At 41.0% G+C, this 27677-nt stretch overlaps 1 protein-coding gene across 1 annotated transcript; it reads left to right on the top strand.

The window, feature by feature from the left end:
- The first annotated feature begins 1437 nt into the window (after nt 1–1437).
- LOC145396082 (gastric triacylglycerol lipase-like) lies at nt 1438–26865 on the top strand. Its single transcript, XM_080269548.1, has 9 exons — nt 1438–1617; nt 17617–17744; nt 18121–18347; nt 19434–19548; nt 20852–21098; nt 22258–22410; nt 22924–23008; nt 25273–25415; nt 26704–26865. The coding sequence occupies exons 1-9, from the start codon at nt 1438–1440 to the stop codon at nt 26863–26865; spliced, it is 1440 nt and encodes a 479-aa protein (XP_080125674.1).
- The last annotated feature ends 812 nt before the right edge of the window (nt 26866–27677 follow it).

Here is a 27677-nt window from a genome sequence, read left to right as displayed (position 1 = left end):
GAGCCTGAGAGTGAGTCCTAGCAGCCTGAGAGTGAGTCCTGGGAGCCTAGAGTGAGTCCTAGCAGCCTGAGAGTGAGTTCTAGCAGCCTGAGAGTGAGTTCTAGCAGCCTGAGAGTGAGTCCTGGGAGCCTGAGAGTGAGTCCTGGCAGCCTGAGAGTGAGTCCTAGCAGCCTGAGAGTGAGTCCTAGCAGCCTGAGAGTGAGTCCTGGGATCCGAAATGTTAACCCGTTCACTATGATGGCGTCTGTTCAATTTTCTTCTTGTTATCTGCACACGATTTTAATTCAGATTGAGGGAGACTTCTTCACTATCACCAACATCATCACTATTACCATCACTATCACCATCACTGTCACCACCACCACCACTTCTATCACCACCACCACCATCTCCATCACCACACCACTATCACCATGACCATCACTATCACCACCGTCATCATTACCACCACCACTATCACAATCACTATCACCACCACCACCACCACCACTATTATAGTCGGTCTGTTTTCATCTGACGGAACTAGTCCACTCTCTAAGCTTGAATACTAAGTCGTGGCTGCGTGAAATTTGATGAGCCTTGGTTATGAGGTAAGGGTGAGTCTCCTTGGTTACTAGTCAAAATTTATCCTTCAGTCCCACTACTCGCCATCACTCTAAGCTGAAAAGGGGTTACGGATATTTGTCAGATGAAACACACACACACACACACACACACACACACACGCAAACTGTAGGGATCCTTCCTAAGTTTAATTAAATCGTCTGGTAAGAGCAAAAAGAAAAGAATAAAATAAAAATTTTGGTTGAAGGGGTTAAGTAGGCTACCGTATATTTTGAGAGAGAGAGAGAGAGAGAGACAGAGAGAGAGAGAGTACAAAAAAACATTATTAAAACTACCCCGCTTAAATATAATTTTTTTTTCCTTTCAGAATTTGCTGCCCATGAAAACGAATTATACCAGAGCTAATATTAGGAGACGTAACAAGAAATAAAGGAGGCAGAAATAATAAGTAAAGTAATAAAACTAAATATAAAACTTTTCAAAGCCACCTAGTTGACAGACCTAAGGAGAGTGAAAGTCCTGATAAAGACAAGGGAAGGTGGAGAAAGTAAACACACCCCGCGGACATAGAGGTCCAACTCGACACAGAAGCAGTTCGGGTCAGACAAAAGGTGACGCAAGTAGAGAAGAAGAGGAAGAAGCTCTAGCATAAGGAAGAAGAGAAAGAAGACACGCGAATAACAGAAGACGCTGTCGTATTCATAAAGAAAAAAGAAGACATAGGCATACATCATATAGTAACAAAACAGACAACAGCTATGTAACATTTAGAGACGAAGAAGCTTGCCATACTGCATCTGAGAGAGAAACACCACATACACGTCACTCAGCAGGCGAAAAAAATATACTCAGCATCCAGTAAGCTCAGCAGTCATGAAGCCCAAAGGAACAAGACCCCTGGCGTTGCTGTTGGTGTTAATATCGGTAGTGACTCTGACAGACGCCGCCTCCCTCACACGACGGCAAAGAACACCGCGGCAGACGTCCTTCCTGAGTGGCATCATCAACATGCTTCTCTCTTCCAGCGCCGAAAATTCCAACATTCAAACGACGGTATGATATGTTTTTCCTTCTTCTTCTTCTTTTTTTCATTTATAGCTACCGTAAAGAGAGTGAGAGAGAGAGAGAGAGAGAGAGAGAGAGAGAGAGAGAGAGAGAGAGAGAGAGAGAGAGAGAGAGAGAGAGAGAGCACTAACTTGTCATAGCACCCTACATTCAGCTTTGCATTGTGATCTTAACATTTCAACTGACTGCTCATAAAATCAAATTACTTCATTCCTGCCTGGCCCTTAACCATTCCACAAAGTTTCATTAAAATCGGATGAAAACTGTTTGGGTTGACCTTGCCCTGTGACCTTGATCTTTGGCCGATTCTTCTCAAATCTGAATATTTTTTATCCTTGTCTTAACCTGAACCTGGCACAAAGTTTGGCTTAAATTTTATGAGAACTAAATTCATTCTGTGATTGCTTTTACTTGTTTTATTCTGTTTATTTTGTGGTTAAACTGAGGAAATATTATGCTTCTCATTCCAACGCCAAAAGAATATCAACAGAAAATTTCGTTTACTCAGACTTCACTGATCTTCGACAAAACCCACCGACAAGACACATAACACCCCCGCTTGCACAATCGCACCAGTCCTAAATGAAACAACCCTGGCGTGTATTCAGTATGGACGGTGGGTGTTAGTGTCGAAGTGGTGACATGGGAAGGTGTGTGGCCTCAGGGAACGGGCTCATAAAAAAAAAAATAAGTGAATGGGAGGATACACGTAGCTAGGGAAATGAAAGGGAGAGTCAGCCCGACGGTGAAAGGGGGTGGAGTGTTTACCTGTGTGTGTGTGTGTGTGTGTGTGTGTGTGTGTGTGTGTGTGTGTGTGTGTGTGTGTGTGTGTGCGAAGGAAAGTGTGCAGTCTGCCAAATAACTACGTTACTGTATCGTTTGTGTGTGTTTGTGTGTGTGTGTGTGTGTGTATGTGTGTGTAGATGGGATAAAAGGTGTACAGTGCTAAATAACTACGTACTCAGGTGTGTGTGTGTGTGTGTGTGTGTGTGTGTGTGTGTGTGTGTGTGTGTGTGTGAGGTTCAAGGTAAGGTCAAGAAAACTACGTACCCACTGTGTGCGTGAGTGTACATGCATGTGCGGATATATGCGTGTGCGTGTACATGCTTGTGCGTGTATATGTGTGCGCGAACATGTGTGTGCATGTACTTGTGTGTGCGTGGGTGTGGTAATGTATGTGTATGGCCTTGTTTGTTTCGTATTGTAGGCTACCTGTAAGAAATGGGTGTTGCAGAGAGAGAGAGAGAGAGAGAGAGAGAGAGAGAGAGAGAGAGAGAGAGAGCGTTTGTGTATATGTGGTGTGGGTGTGAGTGTAGGTATGAACAGCTGTTGGCGTGTTGTATGAAAATATATATAATCAACTACAGTAAAAGAATCAGAAAGGCTATTAATGCAGTAAAATAATGTAAATAGTAAATGGCCAAAAGTCAGTAATAAACATTTTTTGGGAAGGCCCAGCAAAATGAACACAACATTACAAAAGTGAAATTTGCCCTTAAGCCAAAAGTGACGGACGTAGGAGTGGGGAATCCTCTTGCCGGAACCTCAGGCGGATGCGTATTTTTCTATTTCTTTTTCCTTTTTTTTTTTTTTTTAGATATATCCCTTCGATCACGTCTTCTTGCTATGCTAATGAGAAGAACGCCAGGCTTCTCCTTTCCTTTTTTTTTTTTTTTTTTTTTCATTTTTTTTAGCACTTTGAAATACTCGCATTATTAATCCTAGAGCACTCACATTCATAGGGTATACTTCCATGGCCCCTCCCTATCCTCCACCAAAATTCCATCTCATTTCACCCGTTTCTTTGTTCTCCACGATCATTTCTGTATCTCCCCCCTACACACCTTCACTCCTAGAGAATATTTTGAATTAATCCATCACTGTACCCAAAACACCAATCCTGCAACACTCATTTTCACATGCAATACTCTCCTGCCCCTGTCCCATCGTACATCAACATTCATAGCCCATCCTGCCCACCCGTTTGCTCAAAATACCCATTTTTTTGCCTTCCTATGATTGTTTCTTCTGTTTCTTGGCGCGACGTAGGTCATGTGGTCGACTAACGCGCTTGTTGTTTTTAATCTTTCCGTTTTCGGATAGTTTTTCTTCCCGTTAGGAGATACTTTTGTGAACCTGAAGGATTAGGTGATCTTTTTCTTTTTCTTGTTTTTCGTTGTTCTTGTCTTTTTTCTATTATCTTTTCTTTTTCAGTTTTCTTTTTTCCTTTTTTTTTTTTTTTTCACTCGCCAAAACTGAATGTCTTTCATAAGATCGTATGGACGTAAAGTACCAAGAATAGACCGAGATACGACGTCATTGTACTGTAAGGTCAAGCTCTGCCAATTGTGGGAACGTTTGATTATGCCAGAAAGCTAAGTTGCAGCAGCCTCACACGATCATCTTTTATCCTATTACCACTGTTTATAGGATCCGGATTAATCTACCTATATGTCAGGCAAATTTCTCCAAGGCAAAAATAGTCTTGGAGGAAATAGGTCAACTCCTGTAAATCCTCTTTCACTTTTACTTACACCGGACATTCCTTCTTCCTTCGCTCCAACATCTGTACAAACAAAGGAAGGCTGGACAAAATTCCTCCCAGTTCGTTTGATCAAAAGTGAGGGTTGCTTAGTTAAGATGACACATGTGACGGAGACTAATAGATTTAGAATTAAGGTGAGTATTAAACATTACTGATAAACAATGATGCTGTAGTCACTTGAAATGGTGAAAACAAAACAATCTCACTCGAAATGGTGAAAACAAAACAATCTCACTCGAAATGGTGAAAACAAAACAATCTCACTCGAAATGGTGAAAACAAAACCATGCCACTCAAAATGGTGAAACCAAACAAAACAAAAAAATTCACTCGAAATGGTGAAAACAAAACAATCTGCCACTCGAAATGGTGAAACAAAATCTAAGCCACTCGAAATGGTGAAAACAAAACAATCTGCCACTCGAAATGGTGAAAACAAAACAATCTGCCACTCGAAATGGTGAAATAAAATCTAAGCCACTCGAAATGGTGAAAACAAAATAATCTGTCACTCGAAATGGTAAAACAAAATCTAAATCACTCGAAATGGTGAAAAAAATCTGACAGTTCCGTAACAGCGTAAGTGAATCGACCGAAATGTACCGTAGCACTTAACATTGGCGTTCCGTACCACTTAGCATTGACGCGCCGTACCCTTGGCTGAAACGGCCTTGTGATGAGATGTGGACACAATGACCCGGGTTAAGGAAGTTCCCTAACACCTTTTCCTAAGCTATTTATTTTGCTTTTTACACCTTACTTTTCTAATCAGTGCTATATCCTTCAAACACTGCCATACTCTGCACAGCGTAACGCCTAAAAGGATATTAACCACCCATATACAAAAATAAATCGCAAAGAAAGAGGTGCTAGGGCCTTACAGCATTAACGAACATAAATAATAGTTTCCTTTTGTCGTTGAGAATTTTATTTGCATGAAGGGCGAGGAATAATGCATGGTAAGTTTTTTTTTTTTTTTTTCACTCATTTCCTACTTCATGCAAGAGAGAGAGAGAGAGAGAGAGAGAGAGAGAGAGGGGGGGGGGAGACCATGATTTTTATTTCCAAGAAGAAAAAACACGAGAAAAATATCTTCTTTCCTCATCCTTTCTTAAAAAAAAAAAAAAAAATGGAGAGAGCTGACTGAAAGTTTGTTTATAAATATCATCCCTGTATAGTGTCTAGGTCGTCTTGGCTCCTCAGGAAGTCATAATGCGCTTCTTCGTGACTAGCATCATAGCATCAAATTCTAGCGTTAATCTCTTGTTATGGATCAGCATTCAAGATAGAGATATGGCAATAATAGACCAATTTAAAGTGGGCAAACTACAGGCGCTTGGGTTCAGTGCTCCAAGAAATCATAATACACTTCTTCGTGACTAGCATCAAAGTGTTAATCCCTTGTTACAAATTAGCATTCAAGATGAAGATAGGACAATTTTAGGTCAAGTTTAGGCGAGCAAACTAGTCACACGGGGTCAGCGCTCTAGGAAGTAATAATGCACTGCTTCGTGACTATAGCATCAGATTCGTGTTAACATCGTTTTACTGCTCAGCATTCAAGATGAAGACAGGACAATTTAAGGCGAACAAACTAGTCACTCAGGCTCTAGGAAGTAATAATGCACTTCTTCGTGACTAGTATCAAATTCGTGTTAACATCTCTTCACTGATCAGCATTCAAGATAGAGATGGGACAATTTTAGCTCATATTAAGCGAACGAACAACACTCACTGGCTTAGCGCTCAAGGAAGCCATAATGTGTATACTGAGCGGAGGTATTATACTTGTGTGGTGTAAAGGTGTCTTGCGTCTACCGGTACACACTGAGGGCTTGTATGTAAGGTAAAAAAAATAATAATAAAAAATTAAGGGATGTGGAACGTGTCCGGGCAAGGAAGGTTGTATATTTGTCCCCTTTCGGCTACGTTTGGCGATTGGAAAATGGCTGGTACCACTGGAAGGCAATTTTCATGAGTTTAAAAAAAAAGGTACGTGTCACTTTTGGCTTAATAGCTGAGGGGAAAAAATGTTGCCTCGCTCTTGCCCAGTGGAAATATTTTTGGCGTTTTTTTCGGCTGTATTTGGGACTTCTGAGGAAAAAGTCTGGTATCACTGGAAGGGAATTTTCATGACAATTTCTGAATGGTATGACATGCCACAATTGGTTAAGTATCTGAGAAGAGAAAAGTTTTGGTGTTCCTCAAGCAGGGATATCTTACAAGGCATATGGAGCAAGAATTCTGCACTCCGTATTTCGACTGTAGTTTAGTGTTTTTGCTCGCTTCAAAGACTAAATCGCCAAGGAAGAGGTTTTACGGAGTCGCCAAATTAGAATACGACTTTGTTCGATCTCAGCATGGCGAAACTCTTCCTCTCAGATTTCACAATGTAAGGATATTATATACTTACTGCGGTACTTGACGGGGTGAAGTGTTGAGTGCCACAGCCTGATACGCATCCTAATCGGTTGTTAAGTTTATGCAATCAGTATTAAACACAACTTAGACTTTATAAAGATATTTCCCTTAGCCAAGCAGTATCAAACCTTATATAGTTTAGAAGACTTTATAAATTTGTCTCCCTTACTCAAGCAATACTAAACACAACTTGGAAGACTATATTAATGTCTTCCTTCTTTAAACAGTATTTAACATAATTAAGTATTTTATAAGTACGTTTCCCTTACTCTTTAATTTGTCATAATGTTTGGGGAAATACTGCTATACGTATTTCTTTTCTTTCTTTCTTTCTTTCTCTCTCTCTCTCTCTCTCTCTCTCTCTTTTTCTCTCTCTAACTTGGTCAAAAATTGCCATCTCACCATCTTGAATGCTGAGCTGTAACAATAGATTAACGGTAGAATAGGGTGCTAGTTACGAAGTGCAAAGGAAAGGATGTAGAGCTGTAACATTGTCTTTTCCTGCTGTTGTGTTACATGAAATAAGCTACAGAAGGACGGAAATCTGGCCCAAGTGAAGATAAAAGCACTATTAAAAAAAAAAAGAGACTGCTAAGGAGAGTATGTAGAGCTGTAGTATTGCCTTTTTCTGCCACTGAGCTACGTGGAAGAAGCTGCAGAATTCGAAAATCATGACCAAGTTAAGGCAAAAGGATTATTCGTATGGTAAAAAAGAAAGTGCTATGGGAGGGATGTAGAACTGTAGCATTTTTTTCTGATCTCTATGGAATAAACAACAAAAAGACGAAAATCTGGTCCAAGTTAAGGTGAAAGAACTATAGTACTTGACGAGGTGAAGTGAAAGTATGTCACAACCATTGATACGCAATCCTAATCAGTTGTTTATGTGTTTTCTCCAACGAAGCTGCCGTGGCCTTCGCGTGGGGTGCTCTGGATGACCTATTATCGCGATGTAAACAAATAAGTAGCTCTCTACAGTATATCACCACTATCGCGATGTCAACAAACAGATGCTTAGTTACAAGGACGGTTGTTTCACTTTCACTGGTGTAACTTGACCTTCCCTCGTTTTATCGAAGCGCTAGTTCACTTTCAAGGACATTTCACTGGCTTTATTATTTTTTCCTTCTAAGTTACAGACTAGACAGATGGGTTAAAATATGAGCACAGTCACAAGAACAGCTTTTCATTTCTACTATATCTTGTTACTTTTCCCACCCTTGCAGTTACAATCTAGACTGACGAAAATGCTAAATACAAATATAGACATAGCTTTTTGAGCTGTGATGACAAGGAAATACGTTATGTAACCCCCTTCTGTATGGTGAGATTTTATATGTATGTATATTGGCCATGTGGAGAGGATGGAGAACGAGAGACTAACGTGGAGAGTGTATGTGAGTGAGGTGGGGAGGAGGAGAGGGAGGGGGAGGCCAAGGATGCGATGGAAGGATGGAGTGGAGAGGTACTGTATATGAGAGAGGGGAGTGTGAGTTGGGAGCAGAGTTGTGAAATGGCAGGGGACCGAGCGACATGGAGGCGATTTGTTTGTGGCCACGCTTTACGGGATTAAGACGTCTGGAAATAGATGTATGTATGTATGCATGTATGTACTAAAACCAGACGAGCTTATTTAGTAATGGGTTTAATGGACTGCGTCAAAATTGTCTCCTAAGCTGAGAGAGAGAGAGAGAGAGAGAGAGAGAGAGAGAGAGAGAGAGAGAGAGAGGTTATCATGGTTAATGGATATAATTAAATAATATAATGAAATACAGGAAACTCCCTTGTGAATTCTTGTGACTTAAATGGGGAGTGAATGAGTGTGCGTCCGGCCCATCCCTTGCCGCTTCCGGGGGCTTGTATGACGGATGAGTGAGTGTGTGGCCCATTTTTCCGGATATGCTGTTGATGGTTTTCTCTCTCTCATGCCATCTATTTTCTTGCTTTCTGGACTCTGCCTAACTTCACCCTCAGTCTCTTTTCTCCAGTGATTTATTTAGATTATTTTTGCTACAGTCGAGCTTTTTTTTTTTTTTTGGAGTTGCTACACTGGGTTATCTTGGTAATTAATAAAAAAAAAAACTACGTCTCTCGTTGGAAAGCTCTTGGAAGAGTAATAGGTTTTACTTAAATGGCATTCCTCAAAATTCGGGATTATATTGCTGAAAAGAGGCAAAAAGCGCTAAATCAAACACAAAAATAAAGTTCAGTTTATGACTCTCTGTGCTTTCGTCTGAGGATCCAAAGCTGCTAAAATGAAATGATCAGTCTGAAATAAGGTGGAAAATTTTAAAAAGTGTACACTAACATCAGGGAAAGGGATGGCACGCTTTTCGACCTTTCGCAGCTTATTCCACATAGCTCAGTGGCAGAAAAAGTTAATGCTGCGGTTCTACATCCTTTTCATAGCGCCTCTTCGTGACTAACATCATATTCTAGTGTTAATCTACTGCGACACCTCAGCATTCAAAGCTGAGAGACGACAGTTTTAGGCCAGGTGTATTTAAAAGGAGTGTAGTAAGCGTTTCTCATTCCATAACACCCCACAGCTTCAAATATGGACACGTATAACTTCAAAGGAATGGTGTTGTGGTGGTGAGGGCTGGGTATAGGATGGTGAATGGGAAATGATGGTGAGTAGGAGCATGGTAGTGGTGTATAGTGGTGGTGGTGGAGGTATGGTGGTGATGTAGGACAGTGATGAGAGCAACAATAGTGGTGTATGGTGTTCGTGGTGAGGGTAGGGTGTGTAGGATAGTGATGAGTAGTGAGTAGTGTATGGTGATGATGTAGGGTAGTGATGAAAGGAATAATAGCGTTGTATGGTGTTTGTGATGAGGGTAGGGTGTGTCAGGTAGGCATGGTAAGTAGTACGGTAATGGTGTAGGCCTGTATGGTGATGGTGGTGGTGAGGGTCGTGTATGGTGACGTTAAATGTAGTGCTGTATGAAGGAATATGATTGACAGAGTTAGATTGTGGTGTATGGTAATGTATGGTGGTATATGGTTGTGGTGTATGGTGACGATCAGAGTAATGGTGTATGGTGGTGTATCATAGATTAGTGGCGTTTGGTAGATAAAAGTAGTGGTGTATGGTTGTGCATGGTGGTGTATGGTAGTGAATGGTGGTGTATGGTAATGATTAAGGTCACTGTATACTCTCTAGATCAACAGCCAATGACCTCCACCACCACCACGCATCTTCACTCCCCTATCACCCCCCACCCCTACCTTGTCACCCCTCACTCCCCCTACCCTATCACCCCCACCTGCCACTCCTCTCCCCTGCCTCTACCCCTTCCCCTGCCACCCTATCCCTGCCAACCAGACTCACGTGGCGAGTGGCATGACGCTGCTTCTAGGACATTGATAAACAAACATCTTCACCCCAACACCTCCAATCAGCACCCAACTTGATTACAGGTGAAATGCGCATCTGAACTAGGTCATCACAGGTCAGGCGTAGTGGAGGATTTCTATTTTTATGTACTTTAATTATTTATTTATTTAGTTTGTACGATGAAATTAATTCCCCCCAGTCCACTATCGTCCATTTAGGGGATAGGCAAGGAGTTGAGGGACGTTTGTATAACCGGGCAGTGGAGTTGACTGGTAATATCAGTGCCACCACGAGAAGGCGTCCCTCACCAACACGAAGTTAAGGAAAGTAGTCTAATAGCGGCAAAAATAAACCAGAAAACAAGATTTGAATTGAAGTGATAAAAAACCAGACTTCATTTGTAAGGTATCTGGTGAGCAGTGTTATCCTTCTGTAAATGGTTAAAAAAATTGTGTTAAACTTATGGCACAAAAACATGCACGTGACATCCCATGCTTGAGACCCAACGTACTCAAGTATGTCACATGGGTATACACACACACACACACACACACACACACACACACACACACACACACACACACACACACACACATACAGACACAAACACACACACACACACACACACACACACACACACACACACACACCAAATCACGCACGAAAACACGCACACATACACATGCATTCAAGCACGATTATTTCACGCACGTATGTACACACACACACACACACACACACACACACACACACACACACACACACACACACACACACCAAAACACAAGCATCGTAAAGAATAGGACAACGTTATCTTCCCTACCCACATAACTCGCCACACCTTCTTCCCCTGCTCCCCCCTCTCAAAGATAAACTGAAGTGCCTTATATATCCCATTCAGATAACACCTTTACTACTGACATGCCTCTCCATTCATCATTCCTATCGCCACTGCCACGCATTCAGCCTGAGACCTATTTTTATATTTATTTATTGTATCCGTTCCAATCTTTTCATATTAATCTGTCCACCTAAGGATAGATTTTCCGTCTTTGTGTGTGTGTGTGTGTGTGTGTGTGTGTGTGTGTGTGTGTGTGTGTGTGTGTGTGTGTGTGTGTCCATTCGATTTCTTATGAGCACAGACTATTTCGTTTTTTCCTCCATACGATTCTTTCACCTAAGGATTAATTTTCATTTTTCTTTTATTATTTCCATACGATTTGATTCAGTTTAGGACATTATATATATATATTTTTTTCTGTCCATACGATTCTGTTCACAATTGGATAGATTCTTCTTTTTTTTTTCCTTGCTGTTTACATACACTTCTGTTTACGTAAGGACAGACATTATTATTTTTTTCTTTAGCCGTCTGTATTGTTCTGTTTAACTTAAGATAGCTTTTGTGTTTTTCTTTTCTATATATATTCGATATTGTTCACCTAAGGATAGACTTTTCGACCTGGAGTGGTGGGATATAGTCTTCTTACTGCTTCACCACAAGTTGTCTCTCAAAACTGAATGAAATGTATTGGTAACACGAATGATAGAAAAAGTATTCGGTGTACAGGGATTAACATTTTCTTGCAGTGTGTGTTTTTTTTTAATGGAACACACACACACACACACACACACACACACACACACACACACACACACACACACACACACACACACACACACACACCTTCCTTAACGAATTATTTTGATCCCAGTATTCTCCCGTATGTTATTTGTATCAATTTAATATCGAAATATATTTTTATCAGCAATATAAAGTAAGATAATAAGGTATAGTCAGGGACATAAATATTTGTTCACTTCTCTATAATAAAGAGTGAACAGTGACTTTGGAAATAGTATTCGGAGTCCAACAAACTTTCAGAATGTTATGACAGATTTTCAGTGTTCGACTAAAAAAAAAAAAAAATGGAACGACATTATTGTCTGCGACTGTACAATAAATGAACAGCTGAGGGAGAAGTGTTACGAATTGCCTGTGACCTCAATTGCAAAATGAATTACTTAGGGAGAGGCGTTACGAATTCTCTGAGACCAATGAGGGTATTGTCCTTAGTCCGACTACTATAAATAGTACGCCTAGTCAGTCCTTGGTCCAGTTAAACGCGGTATTACTGTGACGCAGGGCAAAAGGGTGTGTGTGCCAATTTGCGACTTCGTATTTGAATCTAAAATAACCCTCACGTGGTCGGGAGGTATCTAGTATTCTGCCCTGGTTAACTCCAGACGATTTTCTGTTCAGCTGAGAGGGAGTCATAGAATCATGGTTGTGATAATTTCAGTTTCGCGATAGTTTTACGGAGATCTGTACCAGTTTTTGTCAATATTCTAGCAAGTTTCGCATACTTCCTAGCGTTCTTGTGAGCGCGTTTCGCTAATCTTTATCTCTTTTGGCAACTGTGACCTTAGGGGAGGGGGTGTGGCGTAGGTGTGTCTGCGGGAGGACGAATTACTACGTTGTTTACTATTGGGTCTACTACGCACCACTTCGGTCCATCCTGTCGCGTCGGGTTAGCAGAAGCCACTAGATTGACGCAAGGTCCTCAACTCTCCACCGATCGTTAGAAATAATGATATGAATAACTAGAATATCGAAAAAAAGCTAAATTTGACAGTGGCCGTCAAAAATTGGAGCCAGATGGGATGTAAATATCTCCGGAACCGAGGTCGGAAGTTCTCAGTTGGCATCTGGCTCTTGCGCGTACTCATTCGTCCCGTTGATACACATTCCGACGTAGCATGGCATTGCACTGAGTCGGATTAATTTCGTAGTAGGCAGGACGTACCATGAATAAAGTCCTTGCTGTAGGTCACCTTATTTTTTTTTTTTTATCCATAGCACAGTACAGGTATATTACAAAAAGTGTCTGTAGATTGTGTAGTCATTGTAATGTGCTTTGCAGGCTACTGTATTTATGATTTATCGGAATTATAAGGCATGCTATATAAAATTCGATTATGCTGTTCCTCATTATACAAGGTAGCACATATATAACTCTCCTCTTCCATTCCACCTGGTGATTTCTCGTGTGCTAAGGGAACGGCTCAGTCAGCGTTACTGATGTCTACCCTGCACATACCCTGCCACACACCCTTACCAGCAGATTGAGCCGTCCCTGCAGCACACGGATATCCCCAATCGAGTGCTGTTTACGAAGCGCCCAGTATTATAGAGAAATTACGCAAAAAAGTTCCATTGCTACCTGTAAGGAATATTAGCAACTCCCCCCCCCCGTCTCTCTCTCTCTCTCTCTCTCTCTCTCTCTCTCTCTCTCTCTCTCTCTCTCTCCCCAGTGCGAGTAATTGGGATCAAGTCTGGCCATGGACCTGAGCCAAGGATGGTTTGCATGACATTTGTAAAGGAAATATAAACATGACAGCCAGAGAAAAACGCAGGCTATAAATGTAAAGTGGTGTAGACTAATATCCTGTGTGATAAAGCATGAGGAATAGAGGAAGGGGAGGAGAAAGAGGATTAAATTGCTGCCTGTCTACTGCACACGGGTTATTCAGGCAGTCAATTTTTGTTCTCCCAGTCTGTCCCCTCCTAGAATACTCGCAGTAAGAGATGTCACACTGAGGGTCATAATTTTACTCCTGGGTGAAGAAGCACAGCTGGGGGAAACTAACTTCGTCCAAGAGTATGACCAGCCTGAAAATCGAACTCTGGCTCTTCTAGTTGCGAGCTGGACATGCTAACCAGTGCATCCCAGACACCCCACTCTTACCGGGGTCGATGTCTGCGCTTTCTCCTTTCGACAGTGAATTGAGGTGAAAGGGAAAATGAGAACGTGTGATGAACTGGCTGAAACTATAATATTTTTATGGTTTCCACAGCACTGCAGCTTTCACGGCGGTGGAAATTTCAGCAGGAGAAACTTCAGCAGATTAGAAATGTACGATGTATTTGCCTTCTTAGTGTGACTGGAAAAATATATGGTAGAATACTCATTGATAGGGTTAGGCATGTAACAGAGGAGCTAGTTGGAGAAGGACAAGGGGGATTTAGGAAGGAAAAAGGATGTGTAGATCAGATATTTGTTCTAAGATGTTTAGCGAAGAAATATCTAGAGAAGGGAAAGAAAGTGTATGCTGCCTCCATGGACTTGGAGAAAGCATGACAGAGTAGATAGGCAAGGTATTTGGAAGGTATTAAGAATATATGGAGTGGAGGGGAAATTGTTGAGTGCTGTGAAGAGTATGCACGAGGGAGCTAGGGCTACGGTGCGAGTGGATGGTGAGCTGAGTGAGTTCTTTGATCTAAATGTGGGACTGAAACAGGGATGTGTGATGTGTCCATGGCTGTTTAATATTTACATGGATGGGATTGTAAAGGAGGTGCAAGGTAGGGCAGTGGATGTGGGGGTGGCCCTAATGAATGAAGGTGAGGTGTAGAAGATTCCGGTGTTGCTGTTTGTTGATGATACAGTATTGTTGAGTGAAAATGAATGGGAGTTGTAAGGTTTGGTGAATGAATTAGGGAGGGTGTGTAAGAAGAGGAATCAATAAGTTAATGTAAACAAGAGTAAATTTGTGGTGTTTGAGAGGAATGAAGTCACAATGCACAGTGAGGTTGGATGGTGAGGATATGGAGAGCGTGAGTGCATTCAAGTACTTGGGTAGTGTGATGAGTAAGGATGGAAGTTTGGGGGATGCAGTGCTTGAAAGGGTACAGCAGGGAAGGAAGGTTGTTGGCTCACTGAAAGCAGTGATGAGAAATAGGGGGATGAGTATGGGAGTTAAGAAGTCACTGCATGATATTATTGTGATCCCTACCCTGACGTATGGAAGCGAGGCGTGGACCTTGCTAGAGGGGAACAAGTCAAGAGTGAGAGCAGTGGAAATGAGTTACCTGAGAAGAGTATGTGGAGTGACATGGTGGGACAGGTTGGCGAATGAAGAAGTGAAAGAACGTTGTGGGGTGGATGTGGATGTGATTAAGAAAATTAGGAGAAGTACACTGAGGTAGTTTGGACATGTGGAGAGAATGGAGAATGAAAGACTGACTAAGAGGGTGTATGTAGGTGAAGTGGAGGGAGGGAGAGGGAGGGGGAGACCGAGGATGAGGTAGAGGGATGGAGTTGAGAGGTATATGAGGGAGGGGGGAGTGAGTTGGGGGGAGGGCAGTCAAATGGTGGGTGACAGAGCGACTTGGAGGCATTTTGTCTGCGGCCACCCTTTGCGAGGTTAGGGCGTCGGGCTATAGATAAATAGATAGATAGATAGATAGCAATGCATTGGTCAGTCAGTAAAGGAGTGAAGGATCGTATTAGCAAATTTGAAATGTCTGTCTATCTATCTATTGCCAGACGCCTCAATCCCGTTTGGGGTGGCCACAAACAAATCGCCTCCACGTCGCCCTGCCCCCCGCCATTTCACTGCCCTGCTCCCAACTCACACCCCCCTCTCTCATATACCTCTCCACCCCATCCCTCCATCTCATCCTCGGCCTCCCCCTCCCTCTTCCCCCCTCCATCCTCTCCACATGGCCAAACCACCTCAGTGTGTTCCTCGTAACGCTTCCTATCACATCCACATCCACACCACAACGCTCCTTTATATCCACATTCGTCAGCCTGTCTCTCCATGTGACTCCACAGGCTCCTCTTAAATAACTCATTTCCACCGCTCTCACTCTTGACTTGTGTCCTTCCAACAGCGTCCAAGCTTCACTTCCATACGTTAGAGATGGTATCACAATACTGTCATGTAGTAACTTTTTCACTTCCATGCTCACTTCCCTGTTTCTTATCACTGCTTTCAAAGAACCAGCAACCTTTCTTCCCTGCTGTACCCTTTCAAGCACTTCACCCTCCAAACCTCACTCATCACACTACCCAAGTACTTAAACGTACTCACATTTTCCAATTCCTCACCATCCAACCTCGCTGTACATTCACTGACTTCACCTCTCTCAAAGACCATCACTTTACTCTTCCCTACATTCACCTTTAGATTCCGTTTCTTACACACTCTCCCAAACTCATCCACCAAGCCTTGCAGCTCCCCTACGTCTTCACTCAACAACACAGTATCATCTGCAAACAAGAGCACAGGGAGTTTCCAAACACTATCCTCTCTCACGTATTTATCAACAAATTTGAAATGTACGATACTTTTGGTCAGTCAGTAGAGGAATGAAGGATCCTTTTAATTTACTAACTTACAAGATGGCTGGTGATGGAGAGGGACGCCTTCACGTAGTGGCACTATTACCGTGTGGGTCCATTGCCTGGTTAAACAAACTTCTCCCAACTCCCTCCCTATCCCCCAGAAGGAGGATGGTGGTCTGCAGGAGAGGAGTAATTTCAGCCTGCAGTCCACGGGGTTCACATTCAGATGAGCCTATGGTTGCAACTACTATACTACTCTTACTACCACTACTACGAAACGTCTCTTAGCTGAAAATGCTTGTCTGGCTGAACTGAGAACAAAAATAATAAGAGACGTCATACTAATGAAGGGAATAAGATGTATTTGGCTGTGACACGCTGGAATATTAATGTAGACGAGGATTATCAGATTATGGACAATGGAACACCCAACTCTCTGTCTGTCTGTCTGTCTCTCTCTCTCTGTACCTTTTACAACCAGAAATATTTCAGGTCAGTTCTCTCTCTCTCTCTCTCTCTCTCTCTCTCTCGTAAGGGCCTATTAAGGTGAAACTTACTTCCACCTTTTCACTTCACTGATAGGTGACTGCGCCAACGAAAGGTCCCTGGATAGCACAGCGCGATGAATGGATAGGCAGATCTTTCAGTCGCACACAACACACACAGGGTCAACAATTGCATCTCAAATAGCGATTAATAAAACTATAGTCGTTGCGTCAGTACAGAATTCGTGGTCAGAAAGTACGTCGAGTGTGGTCACAACAACACAATCAACACTAAACTCCATATCAGTGCTGTTATCTCGTAATGTCAGTGCTATCATGTCATGTTAGTGATGTCATACCTGCAGTCATGTCAGTGATGTCATATGAGCTGTCGTCCTGTCAGTGGTCATGTCATTATGTCATCAATCTGCCATGCCATGTCATGCCATATTAGTCATGTCAGCTGTCATATCTTGCTGTATTAATGTCATTAACAGTTATCATGTCATCAGTGCTGTCATGTCACTGCACTCATACCATGGTGCTTTCATGTCCTGTCATGTCAGTTTTGTCATATAGCTATATCAGTGCTGCTGTGTCATATTAGTGCACTCACATCATGTCATACTATATTGCTGTTACATCAATCCATCAGCTCATGTCAGTACTGTCATGTCCATGCTGTCATGTCATCCCAATCCCATGTGTCATGCCAGTTGCCATGTTATGTTGGTGGTCATGTATGAGCTGTCATGTCATGTCATGTCAAAGCTGTTATATTGTGTGGTGTAGTTTCCACCATGATTTTTTTATGGTTTTATGTATCCTCAGGCACTTCACTCATGATTTTATATGTATCCTTGGGCACTTACAGCATGCTTTTATGTATCCCAAAGCAGTTGCACTGTGATTTAATATGAATCCTCAGGCAGTTGCACCATGACTAGTTATGGTATCATCAGGGAACTCAGCCATGATTTTTTATGTATCCTTAGGCAACTCAGCAATGATTTTACAGTTTGTATGTATCCTCAGGCACCATGCTTTTATATGTATCCACAGGCTGATCTTGGTGCTAAGGCTGGATACCAGGTGGAGGAGCACAGAGTAGTGACTGCTGATGGATACATACTCACAATCCATCACATCCCACCCTTTGCCAACCCTGCCCGCCGTGCCATACGCATCAAGTGAGCCAGAGGACTGTATTCTAAGTGCCTTTGGAGATTTCATAACACACTTTCCTTATCCTATGGATTTATTCATGTAAACTGTCCAGAAATTGTTATACTTTTTTAACATTTACAGTACAGTAAGTCCTTTTAAGTTGCCCCCCTTCTTTTTTTTAGCATTCTGTTTTTATTATTAATTTCACAGCAAATTATAGAAATTGCCAATTAAAAGTTTCATTGTTACCCATTAATCTGTTTTACTAGTAACTATGAATTTGCTGTACTGGTTGCATGGGAAATAAGGAAACATACAGTATATAAGCACATTCCCAAACATAAAACAAGAGCTATCTGTCTATCATTTCCTACTCAACTGAAATCTTATGTGCAACAGGAAAAACCTCTTCGACCCTTATGCCAATGTGACTAGTGAGGGCTTCTCCCCTGGTGAGGACCCCGGGGCAAAGCCTCACGTGGGAGAAAAACCCGAAACCAAGCCACATCATGAGGAGGCTGGGGAACCACTGACCCTGCCAGAGAGGGAGAAGGTGGTGTTCATGCAGCATGGCCTCATGGGATCATCAGATAACTGGAACACCAACACTGATGAAGATTCTCTAGGTCAGCAATACTTTTTTCAAATAAATACAGTCCATACTTAACCCCATCAGTTTGTAGATCGTTTCATTTCGTTCTGTTTTTTAAGGCTCCAACATGCTTGCATGTGTTGGCCTTGGTCACCTAATGGCGACTCTTTATGCTGCTCGATCTCTGGCAGCCTCCCTATTCAGTTCCTAATCCCTAAGGTCACACTCAATGACCTCGTCCATGGTCTTTATCAGTCTACTTCTCGCAACCCTATCCCTAACATTATTGCCCCTCACTTCCAGCACCCAATTGTCATCCCCCATCCTCTCCACATGCCCAAACCATCTAAATCTACCCCTCCTCATCACAACACCAATACACTCCAGTTCCATCCTAACTCTTAACTCTTCCATTGCAAACCTAGCCCTCCCAGGTGTTGCACTCAAGGACGCACTGCACATTCATCTAATTATTGTCATTTCTGTACGTTTGAGTCTGCGAATATACTCTTCCTTTACTGCTCCGGTCTCACTACCATACAGCATTACACTGACTACAGCCAGATGATATTACAGTACAGCACTCTGCTTAGGAGAACCCTATAGTAGTGAAGGGAGTTAATGAAAGCTGTAGGTAATCCCTCTAGTTTGAAAAGCTAGCCCAGAGCTGCTTCAGTCTGTCTGGAACATCAAAGTACATAAATGTCACTGGATGGTAGTGGTTAAATTCTAGGCTGTATATAGGAAATGTTGGTATAAACCTGTTCAGGACTTTTTTTTTTTATCTCTTGCTGCTGGGATTATGGGATTATTGATTTAAGATTTGCAAAACTGACTGAAAATTTCCTCACTTTCAATGCAGAGATCCATTCCTTTAGCTCTGTAGCATGTGGTCATGGATAATCAAGATTTTAGACTTGACATTTCTTCCAGTAATTTTATCATTCTTTTGTATAGCAGTATATACTGTGCTTAAGCAATTTTAGCAACGCCCCATATTAGGACCTTGAAGCTCTTATATCTGTCTACTTCTTGTCAACTTTTCGTGATAAGGTAATATCTGTAGTTACCCTTCTGTTTGTCATTTACCATTATGCTGATTACATATGGTGTGTTTTAGCTTACCTGCTATCTGATGCCGGGTATGATGTGTGGATGGGTAACTTCCGAGGCAACATATACTCCCGCAATCATCTCAACCTCTCACATACTGACCCAGAGTTCTGGAGGTTCAGGTATGCTGGTACATTAAAAAAAATTATTATTCATGCTACTTTCATGCCATTTATTCCATCTTAATGAAGACCTCTCACAGCAAAGGATTTGAATTAAAAAGAGAGAATTTGCTTTAAAACAGTACAGTAATTGCAACTGCCATCTTAATTTTTGTTTTATAGTCTGTATGACACTTAAAGTACTAGTGGGTGATGGATGATTGGATGTTGACAGTACTGGTTGCGAAAATGTACAGTAATTACCTGTACCTGTACTTACATGACCTTACTTTTTCTCAGCTGTTTCATTGCTTGGCTAGAGCAGATTGTTCTGTCAACATTTTGCCTGTCAGGGATGTCTTAATACAGGAAGACCTACCATAAAGTCTACAGTTTTCACAAACACCTGAGTGTACTGAGTGAAAGGGTGCCGCCCTATTAAAAACCCAGACAATGAGAATGAGGATGGAAATGATGTTCAGAGATTTAACTGAAAAGAGCCAAAAGCAGTGACTGTTCAAAGAACCAGGGAGAAATGAAACTGACAGTCAACACATGATAACACTCTCCAGTTCTCAGCATTGATCTCAAAGCAGGAGTACCAACCCAACCATTGATACTATTTGGAACCATTGATACTTTTGGGCTCCTTTTGAGACAAAAATGCAACTGATACTCATTAACATAGGATAATACTCATCAATTATTCTCAGCACTGATCTCAGAATGGCAGTACAAACCCAACCAGTGGTCAGAGCTTAAGAATGAGCTGGATCTGCTGTATGGGCCAACTTTGTCAATATGCTTGGGCCTTCCAACAAACCTTGGACATTATTGCTCTACATCACCTCATCTTTTCTTGGCGGTCCAGTTTTATTCAGTGAACAGTTCGCAGGTCTTCACTGTGTCTTCTCATTTTTTTGCTAACTTGATATAGTTCTGTTTGCTCAGGAGAGACTTGTTTGACTGAGAGGTAGATACAACATATCCTTCATCAATCCCTACACTATGAGAGGTCTCCCCTAAGTTAAAGAATTAAATAAAAGTGAGGGGTTTATTTCATACTTCCAAGTAGGTTTATTTTATATTTATGATAAGTATGAGTCTATCAGGGAAAACAGAGCCGTACTGCAGTGTGCACACAACTTTTCCTACCTAAACATAGATAGTTTATGGATATTCAAACCAAACCAGTGCAGTACTTGCTTATTCTTATATTTAGAATGAGTTAATTACAAAGGCATCAGTAAAGGTCATTTTGACTCTCTTAGTTAATAACAGTAAAAATAACCAGTTAACACAGTAACTTCATATTCCCCTACAGTTATGATGAGATGGCCAAGTATGATCTGCCTGCCATGCTGCAATATGTGCTTCAGTCAACTGGAGCACCAAGGTTGCTGTATGTGGGTCACTCAATGGGCACAACTGTGTTCTTTGCCATGATGAGCAACCAACCAGAGTACTATCAGCGTCGTGTGGCTGCCATGGTGGCCCTTGCACCTGTGGCCACTGTCACAAGCATCACCTCACCCATCAAATACTTTGCTCCACTTGTCAATGAACTACATGTGAGTGGTATAACAGAGACAGCACTGAATGATTTTCTTTTGAACGCTACAACTATAGTGTACTTAAACAATTGCAGCACCTAAATTAGTCTGTTTATATTTGATCTCATTAAATTTCATTGAGATTAGTAACTGATGTGAGGATGGTGTAAAGTTGTTTGAAGTAGCATTTTGAAGTACTGTATTGTGAAGCACTTCACATTTGCCTTAGACAGAGTAATAACTCAATATAAAGCAAGGATTTCTCTCAGTGAAACATAATCTGACAATGGCCAGAATAAGATACAAGAGAGTGAAATGAGATAATTTTTATGATTATTGCTCTGGATTATATACTGTATTACACTGAACCACAGAACCAGCCCATACAGTTGGATGCCTGTTAAGTTAATGTGTTAAGGTACTCTGCAGTATATCAGATGTAGCCCAAAAGAGTTTAAATTGAGGGGTGGTTAGAGTTTATTGCTCACAGAATTGCACTCTGGGATGAGTTACTGTTGCCTTTATTAAAGAGAAGCTTTGTCCTGGGCTCTTGGGCTCATGTGGTGGTAATAAAGGGTTGGATGATGAACAGATGAACATTTGTTACTGTGAATGAGTCTTTTGGTCATTCATAAGGGTCAGTGTGTCTTTCAGAGGACAGTAACATTAGCCAGGATGAAAATGTAATATTGCTTAGGGGAAAGGGAACAGGTTATTGGATGTAATAATATTGCTGTACCTGTACGACAGCTTATATACCAATAAACTTTTGGATGTAGGTAAGTGGTCGGATTGACCGTCATCAGTGTAAAGCATTGCAATTAACTTATATTCCATTTTCCCTCATTTGCAAAACAGATATAATTTAAATGTTAATACTGGAAAATACAGTGCCAGTGTTTGCTTCATGGTGTTAACTTTTTCAGCATTATGATGTCTTTATATATTATTTTTGCTACCTTCTTATTAAGAGAAGCCTTTCATAGTGAAAGGGTGAGAGTTTTCATTAACTCCTTCTGCACAGTGACACCTTAATTTTTTTTTTTTTTTTATTGCCAAACGGTTTAAATCAGCCCTGGAAACCTCTCGTAGTCAGTGTTAAGGAGTAGATTGTGATTTGAGGTAAAACTTCAGTGAGAAGAAATTTAAAAATTAATGAAGACGTATTTATCAACAGTTTGTCCTTCGCTTGTTTGGTAATGCTCAAGAACTTCTCACAAATCGGCTGCTGATATCACTGTGGGATCCTTACCGTGTGTGTGGTAGGAATGTCTTCTGTGAGAACATACAGTTTATGATCACAGGCTTTGACCCATCCAGGGCTGACCAGGTGAGTACAGAAATAATAGCAGAATAGAATAAGTATGAGGCAAAGGAAAGTTGTGGTTGAATAACCTTGGTCTATTTGGTGGCATCCATCCAGGAACCAAACCTCCCCACTTTTCACTCTGCCTTGCTGTGGGGAGGCACAGTCAGCTGCAAGGGAACATCAGCTCACTGACAGGATGGCCCTGTAGGGACAGTTGCTTACCTGTGGTTGATGGGTCTGCTCAGCCAAATAGATTGGGTTTGATCAACAGCAACAAGTTTATATACTGTATTTGAATATGGCTCCAGACATAAATCACTTATTAAATTAGATGAAGCCGATATGATCCGGTACATGTTATCAGTGCAAGAAGGTTTAGTGATACTGTATGCAGTAAAAGCTAAGGCAATAGTTAGATATGTTGTGTCAAAGTGAGCTGGTTGCGGTGAAGGCAGATGTTAATATATGGAATAATGATCAGTGCGCTTGATAAAAAAAAAAAAAAAAAAAAAAATTCCACTTATCTCTCCACAGGCAATGGTTCCAATAATCCTCTCACACAACCCTGCTGGTTCCTCAACACAGACCCTATTTCACTTTGCTCAAGGCTACTCCTCAGGTAAGTTTAATGAGTTTTTTCTGTTCTGTTATTGCATATTAATATACAGTAGTCACGGCATTTATGAGTATGTTATACAGCGCTGTACTGTACTACTGTATATGTATTTAGTAACTCATTTATAGAAGAGGACTGCATTTATCTTCTAATCCTTGGTATCATATTGTACAGAACATTCAGATTAAGAAAAAATTATTCTAAATTATATCTTAGATACTTAGTAATGTGATATATGTATTTAGTAACTCATTTATAGAAGAGGACTGCATTTAACTTCTAATCCTTGTAATCATATTGTATAGAGCAATCAAATTAAAAAAATATATATTCTAAATTATATCTGAGATGCATAGTAATGTGATAGTAATTACCCTATTTTAAGAGTACTGAAAGATTTCCGTTTGTGAGTCAAGTAAACTGCTTGTTTCCTCTTTTCCTGTGTGGTGTATGAATGACACAGAAAACAATCTTGAGTGAATATCAGCTTGAATGGGGTCTGTCTATCTATTTGTCTATTTATAGTCAGACACCATAATCTTGTAAGGGGTGATCACAGACAAGTCTCCTCCACATCGCCCTGTCCCCTGGTGTTTGGCTGCCCTCCCTTCAGCTCACACCTTCTCTCTCATATACAGTATACAGTATATCTTCACTCCATCCCTCCATCGCATCCTTGGTCTCCCCCTTCCCCTCTTGCCCTCCACCTCACCCACATAGACTCTCCTAGTCAGTCTTTCATTCTTCATCCTTTCACATGACCAAACCATCTCTGAGTATCTCTCTTATTACTTTTGGTCATATCCACATCAACACAACAATGCTCCTTTACTTCCATTTGTCTGTCCCTCCATGTAACTCCACATGCTCTCTCAAATAACTCTTTTCCACTGCTCTCATTCTTGACTTCCTTCCAACAGATATCTATTAAGGTACAGCTTGAGACTTGAACTGACCAGCATTTTCTCTCCTATCACCTCCTTTCCTTCCCTCTATTGTTTGGAGTCAGACTCTCAGAGATGGAACAAACCCTGGTGCATTATTCCATGTTACCCAGTCACACTACAGGTAATTCTCCCATGACCTGTACAGGAAAATTCCTTAAGCTTAGCCAAGCCTCCAAACTGTTAGGAAAGTGAAGGCTCTGATTACAATGATTATGACAACTGCATATAGAATTATGGAGTTAATGACACATAAAAGTTATTGCCTGATTTGAAGGGGATATTTGCCAGAATGAAGTATTAGGAACTGTCTTTACTTAAACAAGTAGTACAGGTATCATAAAATGAGAGGAACTCTACCAGTATTAGCACATGCAATATAGTACCTATAGTATACCTAAGGGTAACAAGGTTGCTTTGATGAGGTCACCAAAATCAAGTGCAACATTATTTAACATGATTATGGATACTGTATGAAGTGTATAATGGAAAAACTGTATCACTCTGTCTTTCCACTGTGCCTCCTCTTTGTCATCCAAGTATCTAATCTTGCGGAGCTCATCTCCCTCCCTCCCTCCCCTGGATTCACTACGTCTCTACATTCTGCACACAGACAGTAATTGTCTACTACAGTATTACTAGTTATTGACACGTTTATTCAGGTGATGTCTGTTATTTGGGTCTGCCTTTAGTTCTGCTACTTGAACACATTATAGTAATTTGGTAAGAGCTAAGCTGTACCTAAAACAGTATATGAGTCATTCTTGTATGGGGTTTTCCTTGTAGCTGAGTAATATTGTCTTGTTTAAGTCAGATGGAAAATACTGAAGTTGACTTTGGGTGTGAATGGGATATATTATTGTTATTATAACTGAAAGAGAGCCCTAACACCAAGTGCAGCTCATTCAAGTTTGACATTAAACGGATAAGGGAATGCATTCTTCTGCCAGACAGTGATTTTAACTTCGTGTGACTTTTGGTAGGCAGCTGTTGGATGGTTGGCAGGATGACTGCCTTGTGATAATGTCAGGCATTAAGTTTTCAGCAGGTTAAAATAGTACTGAAGCAGTTGGGTTTCATGTAAATGTCAGTGCTAAGCCAGTATGGAGGAGTGTGGTTTTACCTTTCCTTAATGGAAAGGTGTAGCCCTGCAGTAGAAGAGTAGTGAATTGACAACAGATCTTTTGAAACTAATTTTGCTTTTGACTTTTCCTATGTATGTTCTTCATATCATACCAGTATCATTGAGCTGGATGATACTATAGGTACTAGCATTCCCTTGACAGTTATGCACATTGTAACAAACATTTTTCTCAACTTCAGGCCGCTTCCAGCATTTTGATCTGGGAAGAAAGAAGAATGTGAAAAAGTATGGGCAGCCGTTGCCTCCTGTGTATGATGTCTCCAAAATCAAAGTGCCAGTAACATTATTTTGGGCGGAAAATGACTGGCTCACAGGGGAGAAGGTTAGCTGACCTGACAATTTGTTTGGTGTCTGTTTTGTGATTATACTTGACAGGTATTGTACAGCACATATTGTTTTGTAATAATTAGCCGTTGTTTTTGTCTCTGTGGTAATGTGAGCACAGTGTTATCAGAGAGCATATATACAACTTGCAGACAATATCTGAGAGGAGGTCTACACCATAGCCATAAACCAGCAAATTTTTATTGCATAAGGAAGTTAGTTAAAGGTGTTCATCATTGGTGGTAGGGAATGAGAAAGCAATATATCTTGAGGAAATGAATTTGCTGCTGGACTGGTGTGTTAAACTTAGCCTCACTGATGCTGATTCCATGAACTCAGTACAATGATATACATTGTTCTTAATTTGGTTTTGAATCTCATGTTAGTTATGTAGCTAATTTGGTTTTGAATCTCATGTTAGTTATGTAGCTGTATAGAGTATGCAGACAAGAAATTGCCCTCTGAAAGGTATACCAGCAGCCAAAGGGTAAATAGCACAGTGGAGTTGCAACATATCTTCCTTGACTGTAAGCTGTGTTAAGATAAATCCCTTATTTACACTGCACTAATAAGTGGTGGCAGTGCAGAAATATGAGTTTACTCTTTTAACTGCTTCATTATGAGGGGGTCTCACTAAAAGTCCATGAACTTTTCTGCCAGTAGTCAGGTAAAAAAGAAAAGAACATCATCTTTAGAAGTCTGGTGGTGCAATTGGTAGAGCGCCCTGGTTGGAGCATCCAGTGGCCCAGGTGCCACAGTTTGAGCCCAAGATTTTTTTTTTTTTTTTTTTTTCATGTACAGTAAATGATATAACAGGCATAGGTTAGTCTCCTGCCATTAGACATTCTGGACTAAAGGTTATCTACCTATGGGCCCCTGTGCTTGGAAGAGGGCAAAATGGGATTTGGCTTCCCTTTTCCTTTTTTGAAAATCTTCCTGAATAGGTTAGTGGAGGCAATTTTCAGTCCCTTCACTATAAGGAGTAACTCTTAAATTAAAGGAAAAAAAGAAATAGTGGCAGTAGCCAGAAGTGAATAAAATAAAAAAAGTAAATACCATTATGATAATTCTGCAGTACTGAAGTGGTTAAGGTGCTGAGCAACAGATCTGGAGGTAAAAATTAGAAATCAGCCTGCAGCTTATGTCTGCAGAGTCTTATTACACTGAGGAAGTAGGTAAATTCCTGGTAAGTGTTTATGTGTGATGATCTACTGTACAGTGGCTAATTTGTTTTATAGAAATGTCTTCTTTAATGATCTACAGCGCACTTTTCCTTTTTTCCGCAGGATGTGGAGCTTTTGTCAAAACAGTTGCCTAACTTACAGGCAGCCTACAAGGTTCCCAATCCAATTTTCAGTCACCTTGACTTCCTCTGGGCCAGGGATGCAAGATCACTTGTCTATGAAAGGGTGTTTGATATTTTAGAAGAAGCTGCAGCAAAATACTAACAGAAATTATCCCAGTGAGAGGCATGGTGAGAGGAGGATAATGAAGGAGAATGTGTAAATACATATGTAGCCCCTCTTGTTCTTGGAAAATATGAACTTAAGGAGGACCACATGCAGTATAAGAACAAATACTATGCATATGTGTGTGTGTGTGTGTGTGTGTGTGTGTGTGTGTGTGTGTGTGTTGTGTAAGTCTATGTGAGAGCAACAAGTAAATCTGTTGAGGAATCAAATTATTCACCATCATCATCATCATCATCATCATCATCATCATCATCCAGACCTCATTTCCCACCCTAGGGCAGGATGAGGAGTAGCAGCATCCAGACAGCCCAAGTTTGGCCAGTCCACTGGGCCACGCTTCCATTCATTCATCATTCAAGCGTCCGGAATCCTGGCTTTTTCTGATACGTCAAAAAACTTTCACCACATTCTGTAACTTCACATAAACATATCCGATAGAGTCAATCTAGACGCTGTCACGTTGAAAAAGGGTGCCAAATCCAAATTAATAATGTAAAAAAAAAAATGTATGTGTTAGAGTGGATGAGTGTAATTACTTCAGCAGGCCAGCAACCCATGCAAGTTGATTGCAGATCAGATTTTGTTTATGAAGCAAATGTCAGAGTTTTACAAGGGTTCTTTTGAGCACCTTCAATGATATGGATATTGTATGTAATGGTGTAGGAACATTAATTACTATCCAGCAAGATTATATTCTTCCATGACAAGTGTCTGTACCTCATTTGGTAGGCATTGTTCTTTTTGTATCTGATGAGAGGTGTGAAGGAGAGGGAGAATGGAACAAGTAA

The sequence above is a fragment of the Coenobita brevimanus genome, chromosome 34 (genome assembly GCF_032717465.1).
Source record: "Coenobita brevimanus isolate Jiangsu-jjx chromosome 34, ASM3271746v2, whole genome shotgun sequence".
Taxonomy (NCBI): Eukaryota; Metazoa; Arthropoda; class Malacostraca; order Decapoda; family Coenobitidae; genus Coenobita; species Coenobita brevimanus.
The sequence above is the reverse complement of the archived record's forward strand: the minus strand, read 5'-3'. Positions and strand labels throughout refer to the sequence as shown.

Bases quoted from the DNA above. Each gene is read 5' to 3' on its own strand.
- LOC145396082 (XM_080269548.1), top strand. From the start codon at position 1,438: ATGAAGCCCAAAGGAACAAGACCCCTGGCGTTGCTGTTGGTGTTAATA. The intron at 18,348-19,433 runs GTCAGCAATACT...GGTGTGTTTTAG, and splicing joins CACTGATGAAGATTCTCTAG to CTTACCTGCTATCTGATGCC. The intron at 21,099-22,257 runs GTGAGTGGTATA...ATTTATCAACAG, and splicing joins CACTTGTCAATGAACTACAT to TTTGTCCTTCGCTTGTTTGG.